The sequence below is a fragment of the Seriola dumerili genome, unplaced genomic scaffold, assembly GCF_002260705.1.
Source record: "Seriola dumerili isolate Sdu_G_001 unplaced genomic scaffold, Sdu_1.0 BDQW01000079.1, whole genome shotgun sequence".
Taxonomy (NCBI): Eukaryota; Metazoa; Chordata; class Actinopteri; order Carangiformes; family Carangidae; genus Seriola; species Seriola dumerili.
In genome coordinates, this window is record NW_019174334.1 from 662,640 (window position 1) to 681,731 (window position 19,092).

General features: G+C 41.9%; 1 protein-coding gene across 1 annotated transcript in view; it reads left to right on the forward strand.

Annotated features, from left to right (window-relative positions):
• jph1 (junctophilin 1) overlaps positions 1 to 19,092 on the forward strand; it is a 34,040-nt gene that overhangs the window by 4,970 nt on the left and 9,978 nt on the right. Inside the window, exon 4 of the mRNA XM_022744334.1 lies at positions 15,293 to 15,411. Coding sequence (XP_022600055.1) covers positions 15,293 to 15,411 — 119 coding nt within the window. The remainder of the gene's footprint in view (positions 1 to 15,292; positions 15,412 to 19,092) is intronic.

The following is a 19,092-nucleotide window of genomic DNA, read 5'->3' on the forward strand; positions in this document are numbered from 1 at the left end:
CCATAGTTTTGTAAGACATTTCACTCAAAACCAAAAATGTCAACCTCTTGGTGACACTAGAGGAAATGTCATGGGATCTGATGTTTTTTTGGCTGCACTTCAGACAGGCTGAACAATAACAAATCATCATTTTGTGCTCTGGTGATTTATAATAGGTGTCATTTCATTAATTTGTAGGCTTAACAATTTCTCATAAGTTTTTTTAACTGATAAAACAAAATGAATTTTCAATATACAAAACACTGAAGACATTTAATGAGTGTATTTTCAGTCAGGGCAGAGCCCGGGCATATACAGCAATACAGTAATAGCAGACACTATGAATAGAAGGTTTTATTAATATCCAGCCATTCTTTTATAATATAATAATTCCTCTCTGATAAGCAGGAAGAGAAAACACTTAATTCTGCAGATTAGGATATAAGATACACATTACATAAGATGGATTTTACATGCTCAATATTAAAATTCCTGCATACTTTATTCCACAGATAAGACCCATAATATTATGAATCTGTGTCTGTGCCTATGAGGTTGAGATAAGAGAAAAGAGAAAAATGGATAACGTGTTGAAAGAAAAAGCCATCTGATCTCTTCAGCTTTGCATTAGGGCAACAATTTACAGCATAAGTAAACACATGACCTAATGCATAGCGCTAAAGGAACCACAGTAAAAGCATTCAAGCTGATATGAAGTGTTTATGGCAGCAAACAAGGTCCCATGTACTGTAGTAAGTGATCAAATTACTGGCTGGTACGTGCCTCCATCATGTGCTTCTGGAAATCTCAAAACAAGCTCTTCCACTCTCCTGACTGAAATCAAGATTTCTTTGTGTGTGTATTTGTGTTATAAACAGCCGGCTGTGGCGGCTGTAAGCATGTTATGTAAGTCTCATTATACAGTGCATGGCAAAAGATGCACTCTTATCGACCCGGTTCTGGTCACATGACTCTCTGTCTTTGAATGTGGAGCGTTCCCAGTAGATCCACAGGGAATGAGGGCAGGGAGAGTGAGCTAGTAGAAAAGACAGGGAAAGCAAAGATGGATTGAAGTATGAGAGCAAATGTTGTAAGTCGGGAGATGCAGCAAATTTGTTGAGCAAGAGGTTTCTGAGGAGTCTGGAGTAGGAGTGGACAGATTTGAAAGAGGAGCAGAATAAAAAGGGCAAACCCACCCCTCCACTGTCGGTTACTGTACAGAGGAGCTATCCCATCAGCCTCTGGGGTGAATTTGATGACCTCATACTCGTGGTCAACCAATCAATAGAGATCTAGTGTGAAGCGGCAGAGTAGAGTGGAGTCCTGTGTCCCTCATTCAGTTATTTTGTCACTCTTATCTATGTAAAACGGACCTCACACACACATTGCTTTCAGTATGCTCTCCTCATGTGTGTATGTGGGTGTATGTGTGTGGTGTGGTTGTGTCGACGGCCTGTTAGCTGAGATAAGTGACTGATAGTGCCATTGAAAAGTTTGCTACATAATGATGCTTCCCCCATAAAGCCTCCTAGTCAGAGATCAGCAGTTTAGGTATCCTGGTAGCTCAGGGATATGTACACTGTATAATCTACAGTGATGACCTTTGTTATACCGAAGCTTCCCTGTCATTCCCTTTGCTATCTCATAAAAGCAGAAGTGTTGAAAAACAAAAGCTACAAAGGACAGAAATACAGTAACATTTGCAACATTTGTTTAAATTTTCAGCTCTTTTCTAATGTATTATGTGTTGGTTTTCTATATTGTTATATCTGCCCTTCCTTCTCTTAGGTTAAATTGATAAAGCAGACTTTCCTACAAACTTACTGTAAACCAATCCGTGGAATGGAGGCCATGTGTGTTTTCTATTTGATAACACTGTTTGCTCTGCAGACTCTATAGTGAAAGTTAACCAACATAATATGCTGGTCATCTGGACCAGTAAAAATATTTGTATCATTCTTATCTTATAGTTAAAATGTAATGTCTGGTTTACTTGACATCATTGCTGCTGAGGTTATAGGGAGCTATTTGTAAGTTTTGCTATTGCTGCATAGCTGTTGTTTACAGTAATAAAGTTATAATTCGCCCTCTGAGCAGCGCTACTTCTTCAGTGAAGACTGGACGCTACAGTGGCTCGGTATCAGAAAGTGACAAGATTGTCCGACCAGACCGGGACTAGCTTCTTAGCATGCTTACTTCAGTACAAGAAAAGAAGTGATAGAAATGGAAGCAAAACAAGAGGGTTTCTTTCCACCACTGGAGACAGCTCTTGGTGAGTAAAGGAATGAAGTTTGATGCTGAACACGCCACGTTTCTCCTTTAAATTTACTTAATACGGAATATTTTGAATGACAGTGCCAGTTTCACAACACATCAAGCTATTTTCCAATTCTTTTTCTCAAATTGAATTTTTATTGACTTCTATACTTGTAAGAAGCTCGCAACTGTACATATTACCAGAAAGACATTGAGTGCACATCTGTATCCAAGTATCCATGTACTAGCTCTCTCTTTCTCTCTCTCTCTCTCTCTCTCTCTCTCTCCTTCATTTATCTATATGTACGTCATGCACATACACTAACACATACACACTCTTAGACAAACACTTAGTGTGCATGCGGAGTCTACTGCTAGTGTGTCAGCAGTGAGTACTGACTAAATAAGGCAAGGCATCAGTTGGCTTATCAGCACCAGCCAGGAATATATACCCATCCCACCACTGATATAGCAGCCCGCCATCTCACTCACACTATCATCTCTCCTAAATGTGAGTGTGTGTGTGTGTGTGTGTGTGTGTGTGTGTGTGTGTGTGTGTGTGTGTGTGTGTGTGTGTGTGTGTGTGTGTGTGTGTGTGTGTGTGCACGTGTGTGTATCCATATACAGTAATTGGGAGGAAAAGATTTAAAGACAATAGGAGAACCTGTCTGTGTGTTTGGATGTGAGTGAAGAGATAAGGTGGATATCATCTGGCAGGAGAACAGAGAAAGTGTGTGTGGTGTGGTTGAGTACAGGGGTGTTTGTTTATCACCTGCTATGGGATGACCTCAGCCACTCACCACCTGCCCTTTTTGGAGAGAGTTATAGATCAGCCTGTGTTTCAACATGTGAACAAAATAATCCCAACAGTAGATCATGTAAGGTTCCATCTTGGCTGTCTGTCGATGGCGATGACTTCTGCTTGAAATAGGACCAGCGGTGCAATTGGGTTAATGTGTGTGTCTGATCTTGGTGCAGTTACGGGAGTTTTATGAAGTGGCGCCACTCACCTTTCTTAAGTATGTCAAATTTGGCACTTTATGAAGTGACAAAATGTACAGTAGCAATGAGGCACGAAGCTTACAGTAACTGTAACTGTGGGAAGGACTGGCAGCTGTCTGGATCACGAGTCAGAGTAAAGCAAGCCACATCATATAGTATATTTATCCACCGACATGGCTCATATTTATGGCAATGTGATGGTGTGAGGTAACTCATCATTTATTGCTGACAGAATCAAATGCTCATGCACACGCACATAAAATAACCGTCCATGTGCTTCATATTATCTATATCAATAACATTAATGACTCATTGCCAGCTAGTACCTATGATAGCGCTATAATTAATGGGGCTGTTGAAACAGCACATGCATCATGAATTAGTCGAGCAGTTTTTAAATGACCCACCGTGTAATCAAATTACAGTGTGTAATGTAATCTTTGTGTGCTTTACAACATTATCATTACATAAAGTCATAGTTAGCAGCCTGAAAGACGTCAATGGATGAAACCATGGAAAGAGTTTTAGTGGTGATATAGCCAGTCTTTACTGACCTGTAAAGATTCAACTCAGAAATTAGTGATGGGTTATGTTTGAAACCATTATCTCTGTCAATCAAATAATGTTCAAAGTCACAGTGTCCCACTATATTGTATGCATTACATTAAACCGGATTCTTCATGTGCATAAAACTACATATAACTTTGCTTGTTTTTAGCCATGCTAGCAGGTCTAGGGATGGTCAGTGTGACACTACTGACATTCCCATCAGCCTAAGCTGTACTTTGTGTTTAGTGCTAATTGTTAGCAAATGTTAGCAACACAGAAGAGAGTGACATGGTGAACCTGCTACACATCAGCACGTTAACGTTGTAATTGTGACCCTCTTAGCATGCTTACATTAGCATTTAGCTCAAAGCACCACCTAAGCACAACCACACTGAGCAAACATGGCTATAAACTCCTTTTAGGCATTTCTTTTATTACAGGTTAGGTATTACAGTATTACAGTCAAAATGATTCAATATATATTTGTAGAACAAGAACTTTGTAGTTCATCATCAAGATATGATGTGCTAATTGCTGATAATTTATGTTTTATTGGATCACTGCAAAGTCCTACCTGTAATAACCTGCAGCTCAAAACACAGACAACTGCAGTCACATAACATAAGTGCATTAAAGTAGATGTAACAAATTATCACAGCATATACAACTCAGAGGAAAGCATGAATAATATGTACAAAATAAGTAGGTCATAACAGTCAAGTAAAAGTTGATTTGCCTTTGCAAAAATATTCCTGTACAGACAAGACACAAGAGCATTGAGAATAAATGACTAAAGTAGGAAGTCAGATGCATCTGTTGCTGTTGATACATGTCATGATACCGTATCTCAGTGAACAGGAATGATGTAGGAAGACACTGCATTAAAAAAATAGATGTATTTTCAAAGTGAATCTTAAGAGCCATATTTCTTTCCATTTCCTTCTTTATATTGTTCCTCCCTGGTGTGAAACAGTAGGAAGGTGAGAGGAGGAAGGCAGTTTTTGGCAGAAATCCATCCTCAGCCTGTAGTTCCAGAAACAGTAGTTTGCACTTTATTCTGGCACCATGCAGGAAAATTTTAAAAAGAGGAGGATGAAGAATTTTTGCTGTATGTGTAGATGTGGAATAAATTTGCTGACTTACAGGTACACTATATGAAAGCTTTGTTCTTGAGGGAGTGGAGGCCCCTGGGGAAATGGCTGTGTGTAAATGTGAGTGAAGTGCTGGGCTGTGTCGACAGCAGTGGCGATAGGATTGGGTTTCACCGACATGCCATTACACCGTGGTGCTGTGGTTTGTAATCTCTCTGAGAATGGCACATATTTCTGCAGCTTCTCAAGAAAGACTAGGATGAGTCAGCCAGGCAGGCGGGCAGAGGAGGGAGTCATGTGGAGTCCAAGGCTGTTATAAAGAGGTTAGCTCATGTAGCGGTTCACCTGCAGTCATTAAAAATTTAAAAGTACTCCTTCTACAGCTGGTTTTACCCACTCCTCCATTTCCTCTACAATCTTTCCTTGACTTTGCTTATGAAGAATTTCCCATATCACTTTCATTATTTAACAGCAAATGTGATGCCCTGCTTCTTTCTTGTGTATCTTCATGTCTCTGTGTTAATTGTGTGTGGTTAATGAGAGTCATGCTCAGTGTAGTGGGTAAAATATTGCATTATACACACTGATTTGAGGTGTACAGAAATAATAAGTGCAAGCAAACATCGTTTCTGTTCAGTAAGCAAGTGCGCTCTCTCAGGATTTCCTTCTCTGTGTGTGCTCATGTGTGTTTGCTATCCTCCTGAGAATTTCCCTGCGACGTGACAAGACATTACACAAAAATCCCAAATGCCGATGTGCAGTGGTGTATAATTCTTTGCACCTGCACCTGTTTTGCATCATTTTATACTGACATATATGTCAATACTCAAACACGGGCAACATGTTAGGATCAGTGGCTCTGAAGTATGCTGGTGAGGCAAATCCAGGATTTGTAAGTCTATACCAATGATATGGTAAATAAGTTGAGGGTTCTGCTAAAGGTGCTATAGCTCAATATCAGGAAGACGTCCTTAATAACTGTTGATTCAGTGTTTTATGGTTCATGCTGTGCTCTCTGCACTGTTTTACAGCCCATAATATAATGCTTGACCTGCGCCAGAGGTGTCATCACTGGTAGGAAATAAACCTGCTAAGTCCTGAAAATATTGTCCACAGCATGTAGACTGACTGTGGCAGTGTCTATAAATATGCACTGAGGAGGCAGAGCATGCTTTTAACCCTAAAATCACCCATTTCACTGTTTGGTATTTTGGTGGTTAAAATTATGTAGACATTTGCATATATTATGATTTTTTTTTCATTCATTTACTTCATTGACAAACGATCTGTTTCTGTTTCTGTATTCATGAATCAATTGGTTTACAAAAAGAGTTTGCTGTAATATTAGTCATCCGCTTATCCTAGGCACAAAGAACTGTTTTTTTTTGTTTTTGTACCTGCTACCACGGCAGTTTGTCTTTAACCTCTGGATACTAATGTGCCCCGCTAAATCTGTTCAGCCACTCTGATTGGCTAGCTAGGCCGCTTTCACTCCAGATGTTCACGGATTGGATTATGGAATTATCACTTCTCTTGTTGATTCAGAGTATTGCTTTTCCACACCGAATCCCTTCATGAAGCATGCAACTACTCTTGTAATCACATGCAGAGACGGTACTGTATGCGTGCCTCTGTTCACGATGCATTTCCTTGGATTTAGTAGAAGGGAATATATGAAAACATGGCTTTGCGGTGAGGATATTTCATCTATCACTGTCACCTTTTCTAGGATTATATCATTACAATGATGCAGAACTTGGCTCAAACATCATAAGAAGTTAAAGTTATTGATAATGATGCACTATTGCATGAACATTTTTCATCATAGTTAACTGTTTATCAGTGTTGTTTTTTTGCACGTTTTTCTGAGTGTGCGAAGATTGCGTCACAATTTCTCAGCAGTGGGCAGATGTAACCTAATACTAATGCTTCTTTTGGCTTTGCACTGAAGAGGAAATTGATGGTTGTGTGTATATGATTGTGCATGAGAAAGATAGTGTGTGTGTGTGTGTGTGTGTGTGTGCGCGCAGACAGTGGGGTGAACAGTGGCAGGAGATTGGAGAGAGAGAGAGCACAGACCATAATTAAAACTATTCCTTAAGCTCAAGTGGTTGCCAGGCAATGTGACCTTTACTCACACAGGTTCAGCTTCGGATGTTGAGCCTCGTAGTTAAATGAGGCACACCATGGAGAGGCTCTGTATGTGTGTGTGTGTGTGTGTTTGTGTGTGTATATGTATATGTATATGTGTGTTTTTCTGTATCTTCGCTGCCTTGTTTTCTGCCAAGTTGTAAACCTTTACCCTATCATTTTGTTAAAATGCTTTAACATTCATCTAATTCGAAAAGAGTTTTATTGTGTGTGTGTGTGTGTGTGTGTGTGTGTGTGTGTGTGTGTGTGTGTGTGTGTGTGTGTGTGTGTCTGTGTGTGTGTGTGTTTGTGTGTGTGTGTGTGCAAGCTTACACTCATATAGTAGGCTGTAGTGTGGGTTTGTTCATTTGCAAATTCATTAATACAGGCCAGATGCCTGGTTGGACAGCTTGCTCAAGTGTCTCTGGTGGTTGCCATGGTTACTGCCTCACAGCCGTCATCATCGTGTCAGCCATTTGTTGATTTTCTTTATAAAGTAGCAGAATGAAGAGGCGCTGTTAGTTTAACATTGTGTTTATTCATCTTTGAAGGCTTGTGTAACATGTCTGGTTTTATTTGGAGACTTACAATGCATTTATGGGCTGTTATTATAGAGGCAAAACTATGGCGTCACCCTAAAGCAAACACAGTAAATAGATGTCCTTCATCAACACTGATTCCCTGATTCCCAGAAGGCCTCATTATGGCACGTCTCAGTAATGGCCCTTCTCATGCTGATTTGACGTGTGTGTGTGTGTGTGTGTGTGTGTGTGTGTGTGTGTGTGTGTGTGTGTGTGTGTGTGTGTGCGCACGTGTGTGTGTGCATGTGTGTTTGTGTAAATTTCCATAAAAGGTAGCTGGTGAAAAGTATATGTGCCTGCATGTGTATACGTTGTATACTGTTTGCATAGTAGTGTGGCAACATGTCTCGATTTGAATCTGTAGAATTCTGTGTGTGTCCGTGTTTGTGATGCAGTACAACCCCAGGTTAAGTTGCTGAATTTGTCAACTCTTTGGTTCCCTCGGTAACGGCAGCTTGTGAGTGTGAAAACAGACAGATGCTACTTCAAACAGTGACACAAAAACTGGAGATCCAGCCCTGTGGTTCATCATGAGTCGGTTTTCTCTAATTTCATTTTAGTCAGTTTTACTTAATTCATCAACAAAGAAAATCAGTTAACACGAATTTACATATCTGACTAACATTTAGGTCAAGCAGAAATGCCAAATATTCTTTTCTGTATGAGATCACTTTACATGGAATACCTCTGGGCTCTGGGAAAATGTGGCAAATTTTATAGGGATTCTCAACTCAGGACGTCTGCCAATACCGATTTCCCATGGAGTGCAAATGACACAATGTCCAGTGTTCTCCTTTAAAATCTCTATACTTTACTGCATGTAACTTTCTGAAATCATTTTATGTAAGACAATATCAGGTCAGAGATTACTGTGGCATGAAAACTGAGTTTGAGACTCAGTGTGACTAAAATGAAAGCAGCTTTATTCAGTGATCGTAATTGCCAACAATTATGATAATTGCCGTTGCAATTTTTTATACAATGCACACACCAGTTGTTAAATCCCTATTATACTGTATCTAATAAAAAAAAATGTTGTGGCTTGAGCAAGAAAACATCTTCGGGGTTAATCTATGTCTTCTATACGTTTTTTTTTTTTTTTTTTTTTTTTTTTTTTGGAGAATTTAAATACTATTTTTGTTTTTAAATAATATTAAGGTTTCAAGAAAAGTTCAATATGAGGCCATATTGGTTTGATTGACAGGTGTCTCTGCTTTAATAGTTGCTGTTTCTTCATCAGAAATTGAGGCAACAGTAAAATCAAATTCAACCTTCAAAACGTCACAGGTATATCCCCGTTTTTCTGCAGTGCATGGTTTAGCTACCACCACCCCCGCCCTCTCTGTCATTAGCTGTATCAGCTGTGTCCATGTTTCACCAGCAGTGTTGACACAAAGAGCGCAGAGCTGAGGTCTGAATCCCTGCCATTGCCCTTCACCAAAACCAGAGGGATCATCTCAGCGAGGGATTGTGTGTCACTCTCTCAATGTGCCCACGGGGACGCACATCAGCACTCAAGGAGAGCGTATCAGACCTTCAACATAGCACAGCTTGAAACAGCTTGAAACATGCACCACAAAACATAGACACGTTGATTGTTGATTATAATACAGTAATTCAGTGTATGCATATTCACAGTAGTTTGTAAGGAGCACAGTATGCGCATTCATGCACTAAAAACTTGATGCAGGGACATACACACAAGGCCATACCTGTAACCGTGTGTATGTGGATGAAGGCCAGGTGAGGTCTCAGTGGAGGGTTCAGTGCAGAGCTACTGAGTAGAGAACACCAGTGGGAGATTAGGTCTGTTTGTAATCCACAGCCAAAAATGTCAGTAGAGTTTAGGGATTTTTTTTTTTTTCCCCCGTTTAATCAAAACTGATTCTAGTCATTCTTCTTCCGAGAAATGAAGTCTATGTTTGGGAGGAGGTTTTCAATCTGTCTCTACAGCCAAATGCATTATTTCAGGGCAAATGATAAAATGGCTGCTGATTCCTTAACTCATGAAGGCGCGGATCAAACATTACTCAAAGACGTGAAATTCTATTTGATTTTTTTTACAAATTTGTATCGGACTAGGAGATCAACACCACTCTCACGCTTGTACACTAAATATGAAGCAGGAGCCAACATGTGATTAGCCTAGCTTAGCCAAAGACTGGACACAGGGGGAAACAGATACAGACACCCCAGCTTGTCAGATTTTGTAACCTTTGGACCACAGAGATTTTATGCTAAGCTAAGATAACCGTCTGTTGGCACTAGCTTCATATTTAGCATAGAAAGGTGTGAGTGATATCCATCTTGTCAAACACCCAGCATAAAAGCAAATAAGCATATTTACCTAAAAGTAAGTGTGTCCTAATCACTTCTCTTCTGAAGTCTAACAGGTCTGTTCATGACCAAACACAATCATGTTTTTTTTTCCTGTCTTGTGCTTTCAACCTTGCAAGTGTTTTTCATATTGTTGTACCCTGCTCCATTTATTCAAGTGCCTGTACAGGTCTCAAGATTAACATTTTACATTGGTTGCACTGGTGTGCCTGACGTTTTCATTTAGGTGCACCCAAACTTTTACATTATCAGCAGTGCTAAATTTATTATCATTACAGGGCAAGAAATGCTGCGGGGAGGCGGGGCATCTCTGTCAGCCACGCACCTGTCACAGCACAGGAACGTTTTTTTTTGGAGACATTGTGCTTTATTAATGTTTCAGTTCGGAGCATTGATGCTCTGACAGCAAAAGGACTGTTCCCAGCCAGGCTTTGGACACACTCTTTGCAATAAATGCAATGCATAATGTTGGCCATTTTGTCATATCTGAACCATTAAAATTGGGCAAGCCATCCTTTGTGAGAAGTCATTCTATATTTTGGCCTTTTTGTATGCTGTAGCCTCTGGCTCTGGCTCTGGCTTACAAAATGTTGGGTCAGAATTAGGCATCTTCCCGGGGAGAGGGAAGATAGGTGGTGAAGCGCTTACCTCTGCCAATGATGTTGGGTCTGGGCTGTGCCTTTCAGTGCCGGGGACAGGTGTAAAGGACACCACAGCATTAATCTTGATGAAAATACAATCATGGTTGTGATGTCACTGGAAGAGTACAGGACACAGTTTCCCACATACACATGGTTTTTTTTTTTCCTACCTGCATTCAGGGAAGAAGAATATGAGGGTCAGAGGTGGAGTAGGGGCGGGTCTTCACAGAATGCAGGTGGGAAAAATAATAATACTACACACATACATACACACACACAAACACACACACACTCACATAGAGCTGCTAAATGTCAGGCGCAGCCGTTCAACCAATGAAAATGTTAAGTCGCACTTGACAGATCTTTGGAGCCATGATGCACCTATCATTTTATGCTGCTGCAGTGCTGTGTCTATTTGTATTTGCCTGCCATGCCAAGTTAAGTTGTTTATACACTGAATGAATCTCGCATGTTCAGGTGACACATGAAAATAAAACATTCAGATGTCTTAGTCAGAGGGCATATTATTTTACTCAGCCAGTCAAGACTAGAGAAAATTCATTAAGCCTAATTGACACGAGCCGCTGCTTTTCTACTTTTAGCAAATTTACTTTTACTGAAAACAGTAACAGGATAGAAAGGAGAAGGGGGGGAGGGGGGAGCTCAAAGCCCCAGCCTGCCAAACCACCCCGATGTTCTGAGATGTAAAATTCTTCAAGTACACTACATCTGTTTAACATGACCATGCCCTGATATTCCCATTATACAGTACCATAGCTCTCCCTTCAGGATAAAGTTAGCTTATCTCATAATAACAGCCACTCTGTCTCCCATTTAAAGCCTCATTTGCTATATCCATTGTGCCCCCACTACTGCAGCCCCTGGTAATGCGAGCCCAGACCTCAGCCCAGGAATAATTCCTGAATAATTTCAGAGTCGGTTTTAGCTAACAACTAATGGTGTTAGTCATGCTTGAGTAATCCTGAATTAGCACCAGCAGGGAATTCAATAGCAGGCCTGCACGAATATAAGTGATATGCGCAGGGCAAGCTAAGTCCTAAGTGCTAATTTGTGCAGACTGTGTGATATTCTGTGCTGCTGCTTTTGGACCTGGGGACTGTCGGGGCAAGATACAGGGCAGTAATTTCTGTTGATGTATAATATCCTTTCACAAAGCAGATCTGTGCACTCAGAGCTGGAGCATCACCGCCCAAATAGAGTGTGTTCTTGAAATACAACTCTTGCTGTATAGTAGTAGTTTTCTCTCGGTCGTGGGCGATGAAAGAGAGTGATGGAGTTTTAAGCAAAGACTGTTGAGTGCTGATGTTTACCACACACAAGGTCAAGACTCATCTTCTACCTTATTATATACTGAACCAGTCAGCATTCCAGTTACCAAGCTTGGAACAAGGGGGAGGGGGGAGTGGGTCAGTGTGATGGAGGAAGGAAGATGAGGAAAAGAGAAAGGGGAGGGGGGCGCGTATTGGAAGAAGCATAGAGGGGTAGGGGTGCAGATCTGTGTCAGCATATGTGAGTGGAGATTCCTCAAATAGGCCATAGCCTGGGGAGTGATGGACTGAGGCTTGACTCGGGGGAATTACACACACACACACACACACACACACGACACACAATCACACAAAACAAGCGCATAATACAGATACACACGCACTGTATCCTGCGGGAGGCCGAGGTATGACAAACCTTAAAGGAGGATGCAACGTGCCTCATGGGAGCTGGGGTTTGAAATTTAACCCTACAGTAAAATTAGAGAGGCTGAGATGCGTGCCTCAGCAGTTCTAAATATCCAGGAGTCCTCAGAGGGGCGATCTGTCTCACACTCTGTCTCTCTCTCTCTCCAATTCTGTCTTTCTCTCCTTTCCACCTCCATACCTTTTTCCCTTTTTGTTTTTCTCACCATCATCCTCTAAAAACACACACACACACACACACACACGCATGGACACACATTCCACAGAGAGAAAGAGCAACCGCCACACTGGCTGCCAAACTGACTCAACACTTTCCACACAATTCATTTGTCACAGTAATGAAACAGCCGTGGATCTCGCCGGCCCTTCATCAATCTCATCTCTTAAACGGCGCTTCACTCCAAAAGCATTTGCTACAAAGTCTTTGCTCCCTTCTGCACTCTCTCTCGTGTGTGTGTGTGTGTGTGTGTATGTGTGTGTGTATGTGTGTGTGCTATATTTGCATTTGTGCCAGCAGGTGCGTTTATGGATTCAAATACCTTGATTTGCTTGGACCCATCCCCAGCACTCAACCAGACCAGAGCGCCTGCAGAGCCCAAAACTAGACGTGAACAGGTGTTGCTTTATATTCAGAAGCAGATCGGTCTCAAGTAGGGAGGCTGCAGACTCTCTGACAGCTTATAAAACTTTAAACTTTTCCAAAGGTCAATCATGAGCTTGCATATTGTTGTTAAGCTGAACTAAAAGGTAAAATTTACTGATGCCAGGAAGAAAATCGACGAACCCTTTCATCTCTCCGCTCCACATGCCCATGTTTTCTCGCCTTCCATTTCACTCTCCTCTTGTCCCACTGCTCTGTCACACCTCTACCCCCATCATTCTCTGCTTGTCACCTCCCACCACCAGACATCCTGTCTGGGAAGAGTCTACATCGCTTCCTGAGTCTGCCCGTGACTTAATGCCCACTCCACCTAAAGGGAACTGTTAAGATCCTTAGAATATGTCATGGGCATGCTGTATACATGTATGACGCATTCATGCCTCCTTTCACTTGGCTGCACATTTCACACATTTCAGAAATAGACACATATGTCCTTGATGTAGCATGTTTGGTAAGTGGTTGTCTATACGTGTCAGCCGTGTGGTGTAACTGGAATGCTTTAATGTCCGTTTTTAACAGTGAAGTGCTCTTAAGTAAGACCATGAAACTGTTCCTGCTTTTAGCCACTCCAGTGAAATTCCTACATGTTTATGTGTGTAGTTTGTGGCAATAATCAAAGCTTTGTGTGCTGTGTTTGTTACTGTTTTTAAATTTTTAAATCCACAGCTGGTCAGTGGTATTCAGCGGCTGTGCTGTCCCTGAACACAGCCTGAGTGTGTCCTCTGTCCGTGGGGGACGCAGGGACTTATTTCTAGAGAGGAAACAGTCCATCTCTCCCGCCAGCATATGGCTCCTCATGCATTTTAATATCTCACTGTCCCAGCGCATCAAAAACAGGACAGCCCAGAGTCCAAGGACAGAGAAGTAGTCTGAAATAGAGACATCTGTCCGTTGGGGTCAGTCTGACAGAAAGACAGAGGGAGGGAGGGGAGGAGTGGGGATACGGATTGGTGGGGTGAGGGGGGGGGGGGGGGGGGGGGGGGGGGGGGGGGGGGGGGGGGGGGGTGAGTGGACGCAGCGTCAATAGACGGATGAAGAAGGATCGAAAAAAAAAACAGGAGCATTGATTGAAAGAGAGAAGAGAGGGTGAAAGAAGGAGGGAGAGGAAGATGGATGAGTGGGGTTAAGCAGGGCACGAGGCACAGCTGTCAATACTTACAGTGATACTTGGACAACCCATCTGGTTCCTTGCATTCCATGTTGCACTGTCATGTATTGTTTGAGCATTTCCTGTCAGGGCTCCACTCACTATCTGTTCATACATAAGTGACTAATCCGCTGGCTTTAACTGATACATGTCATATTGGTGCATAATTAGGTCTTTTTTTTTTTAAAGAGAATCTGGTGGCAGCAGCAGAAAAACATCGTCCCTCCCCAGTGCCTTTTCCTCACAGGTGTCAGTATTTGTGTGTTTGCGTGTGTACAAGCATGTGTTGCATATACAGTATCTCTTGGTAGAGTTTTCAAGGGATTTGTTAAGCAGGTCACCCCCCAGCCTCTGTCTGTCTCACCACGGTACGCACCCGTAATACCTCTCAGTGCTAATGCTAAGCTCACATTGATCCCAAAACACATTACTCTTCTGCCTTTTCGTTTTTGAGTTCAGCAGATGTGGATGCAAGCTTTTCTTACGCTGGTGTTTTGAGCCATGGTTATGTTTTTTTTTTTTTTTCTTCTTCTTTTGCTCTCTCTAAATGGATTTTCGTAGTGCAGGATTATTTTTGATTTTTATAATATCAGCCATGTAAAAGAAGATTTTTTATTTGATTTTCATGATATAATATGATGTGATATGATATGATGTGATATGATACGATATGATGTGATATGATATGATATGATATGATATGATATATTTGCGTTTAAGTGTGTGTATGTGTCTTTGGGGCACTGCTCCCTTGTGGTCCAGCGGCAGTGCAGTGCTCCAGACTCTGGATTAAGGTCTTGCTTGGATGTGGCTGCGCTCCATTTGGAAAATCAGGATTTGGATTTGAGATAGAAGCACAAGGGGAGGTGTTACGTTATCCCCAAGAGGGACAGGCCGAGTGATACAGCTCAAAGATGAGGAGGGAGAGGGAGGCATGGAGGAGGACGAGCAAGAAAGAGAAAAGGAAAGCAGAGGGAAGCTGTTGTGTCAACCCTGCTGATGAGGGAGTGTGTTGTGGATGACGTGGTCGCACACATAGTCACAGATGAACAAGTTTTATACTGAATTGTTATAGAAAAATGTCACATGTATGTATGTTTGTTTCTATGCAGTTACTGTATCTACCACACTTCCTTCAGCCAAATTGGTTTCTATCCTTTTTATATTTTTATGCAACTTTAATATTGTCTGTTTGTGTTTCACCAGAACGGCCCATGCCAGGACAAAAAGTGAGGCTGCAGACCAGGCCGCTGTCTCTGCTGTGCACGACTCTGAAATTGCCAGGGCGGTTGCTAGGGAGCTCTCCCCCAACTTCTACCAACCAGGTAACCTTTGAGGACAAGCCTCTATACACAACACGTGTCTCTATTTTGTAAAGCATGTTCCTGTAGTGGCAAAGCGTGGACCCCACGCAGAGAGTAAGTGCTCACCAAGTGGCTGAAATGTTAGTCACTCTTGATACTTTCCCACTGTCTCAATAACTTTAGACTGCAGGTGCACTGGAGGGTTGAGAAGGTCAGATGTGTTCACTGCACTTGGTGAAATACAATACTTTGACTATTTCAAGTGGCTAAATTTGCATGAATGTTTGACTGGCTATGCATGCGAGCATGGTTTTAGACAGGGTTTTCAGACATGATAGACATTACAGTCATCGCTAAGACTGTTGCAGCGGCCTTGAAGGGGCCTTTAATACACGAGCGGTTGCTGCTACATTCATCCAGCCAAGATATTCCCAAATGTTTGTTGTCTTTTGTTAGCAACAACACCCTCAAGCATCCATTCAAACCATGTAGTTAGGAATTGGGGAAACTGGTAAGAGGTTGGGTACTTTATATGAATAATGATGTTTGCACAGTTTTAAACTTGTTTACACAGGCTGTGTGTGAGTCAGTAATGAGCTTGTTCTGGGTGTACAAAAGGGTAGGGTTTTGGTGTTTCAGGACTGTAATCGAAGACTAGAGGTATTGAGGATGATTTCTAACACCACAATGGAGGACTGTGTTTGTGCTGAGACAAAGCAGAGCCTGCTTGAAGCAGACTACTGTATTCTGGATAGAAGCCTTGTCTCTGCTCTGAAAGAGCTGTTGTAACAGCTCTGAAATATTTTCTAAAATTTGCTGCCTTAAAATCTGCCCAAAAAAAAAGTGTGAAAGCAAAAAGTTTATTTTTTATGTTTTATTTTTTTTCAGATCATATCAAACTTGTGTGCAAGTGGAGTGTAGACATTGCTTACCGGTACATGAGTTGTGGCGAAGGAAAACTACTAAGGTCTCCTGCTCCTAATACCAAGCAGATCTCATCTTTCTTCTGCCTGAAGGTTTAACCGGCACACTGCCATACTATACAGCAGCTCACAGCGTAGGCTGTTTACTCAACTCGTTTTAGTTCATGTACTAGGTAAGCTGAGTCTTACAAGGCAATGATGGACATACAATACTGCATAAATGGTGAAATCCTTTTTGGTTAAAGAGCAGTATGTCAAGTGGGTTCAGAGGTGGAGCACGAGGACACAGAGGGCAATATCAGACCAGGAACTATTTAAATTTTTGATTGTGCATTGACTTTGATTGTGTATTCTAGGTTGATTCTGGTAGTATGTTCTTAGATATCTACACAGTGTTGGGTGAAGGTTTATATTAATTTCAAACTGTGTTACAGTTGTTATTATGATCGATAATCGATATTGTTCACAAATGTTTGAGGAATTGCAAGGTCATGCCTTTTTTTGTTTATTTTTATTTGCAGTGTAAGATGTATACCAGCCTCGCCTCTTCCACTGCGTGTAATATATTTAGGCCTATGAGCTAGCCGACCTTGGGCCATTGCCAAAGGCCACCACAAAATAGTGAGTGACAAATAGATTGACAATGGGACCCATTCAAGCATGTCCCTCCACTAAGCCACAGAAATGGCCAGCCCGGGCCAGAGACATCCTGCGGCTTGTTTGTGTTGTGGAAAACAGTGGTCATGCTTGGCCGGCAGGGCGATCTCTGGTTTCCAAGTCTGTTCGGAGAGTGTTCTTGCCTTATAAGTCAGATCATGAATGAGAGAGTGGACGATGTCATAATAATGTGCAGCGCAGGGCGACATCTGATCTGCACCGTTTAGCCGTTGGGTTATGTAAGAATATGTCTGGTAAGCCTAGGTAAGCGAGACAGGCACCTGTAATAGGCCAAATCCATTTTCCATACTTTAATTTTTATTTTTAATCTATGAAAGTCTTTTTCGTCAAACCTTTGTTAAATTTTGTATAATGTAAATTAGATTCTCCCAGAATATACAGTAAGAATGGGAGAATCCAGAATGGCCTACTTCTGTGTTTATTGCTGGTTCACAATTTGTCCTGTGGCAGGTTATCATGGTTATCATGTTTGAGTGTAAACAGTTTCCTCTATTCGCAGCTTCCTGGCAAAATAACCACTGGTGGAGACAAAATGTACTGTGTACTGTGAAAAAAAATGTACGCAGTCAGTGTAGAATCACCTTTTTTCTTTGTTGATCACCTTGTCTGTCCAAACATGACAGTTAGACAAAGTTGCTCTATCCAGGTACCACAGTGCCATGGGAATATGTGTGACTTTCCCTAACTAATCTGCCTTGCTTCCTCAATGTCTACCTCTACAGTGGAAATATTCTCACTTACCCCCTTCCCTCAGCATCTAATAAGTCCTCTAGGGTAACAACCAGGGGTCTAAACCCCTTGTTGTTTGTAATTGGCGTTTCAGACTCATAGCAGATTATCACCCAGATTGGGAGTGTACACTTCAAAAGGAAAGAGAGGGTCACAGGGAACAGGACCCTGACCTTTATGATTGGTTCACACACAGCACCCTGGAGGGGGAGCAGCAAGGGTTAGCTGGGCGTGGCCTGTGGACGTGACGTTAATTGGGCTATATTTGGTGCCGATGTGTGCTCACTGGAGTCTAATGGAGACATAGCTGAAATCCTTACGCACTGAGAGGAGCTCGGCCCCACACTCGGCCCTCTCCGGGGCTGTCGGAGAGCACCTGTCGCTTCCTTCAGCCAGTTGGGGGGGGGTTAGAGGGTGGCGGGTTGTCAGCAGGATGGGGGGGGGGACCCACCCAGCAGGGATCCCGCTCTGCCCTGTTTGACCCAGTCAAGGTACAGTCAGGCCAGGTGGAACCATAAAAGCCTGGACCTGTCAGGGCTGAAAACCAGACACAAGCAGGTGCTGCTTTATATTCATGGCAGCAGGTGTCGAGGAGAACGTTTCAGGACATTAGTTCAACTCAAGTGTAAAGTTCTTCTGAAACTTCTTATTACTTTCAAGGATACAGAACATAAAGTAAGTTAAGAAACTGCTTCTCCAAACAGATTTCAAAAGTAGCACTTGTTGAAATAGTAGCATTTTCAAAAATAACAACAACATGCAATATTACCTTTATGTAATTATATATCACTGTCTCAGCCCTATATGATAGAAGCAAATGTTCAGACAAGAGAGTGTCACTTTTTGTACTGTATATAAATAAAAATTGTGTAAAAGGGAAACTTCCCAGAAACACAAAAAACATTTTTTAAATGTAGTCATATCCATTACATGTTGTGGATGGAAAAACATTGCAACCTCTGTGGCATTTGCTGCTGTTTCCTCATCCGGATTTGACTCCTTTCACGCACGTCGTATCTATCAATTACATGTCGGCTCATGTGAGGCCTTCCATGTTCATCCTTGCATGTGGACACTTACAAATAAAGCACAAGAAGACAGTGCTTACACAGACAATGGGGCACGGTTATCTGCATGTCTGTGTGTTATAGTGCATATGTGTGTGAGTATATGTGCACGCTACAGTGATAGATGTAATCTGGGCAAACAATGACAGGGGTTGGGGTTGTTTTAGTGCCGAGAACCATCCAGAAAATGCCTGCAACCCCTCGCAGGAATCTGTCCCCAAACAGAGTGAAATTGCTTGGGCCCGCCCATGAAGCCCTAACTCTTATTGAGTTATGGTGTGAAATTAAGCTTGGCAGATATATTA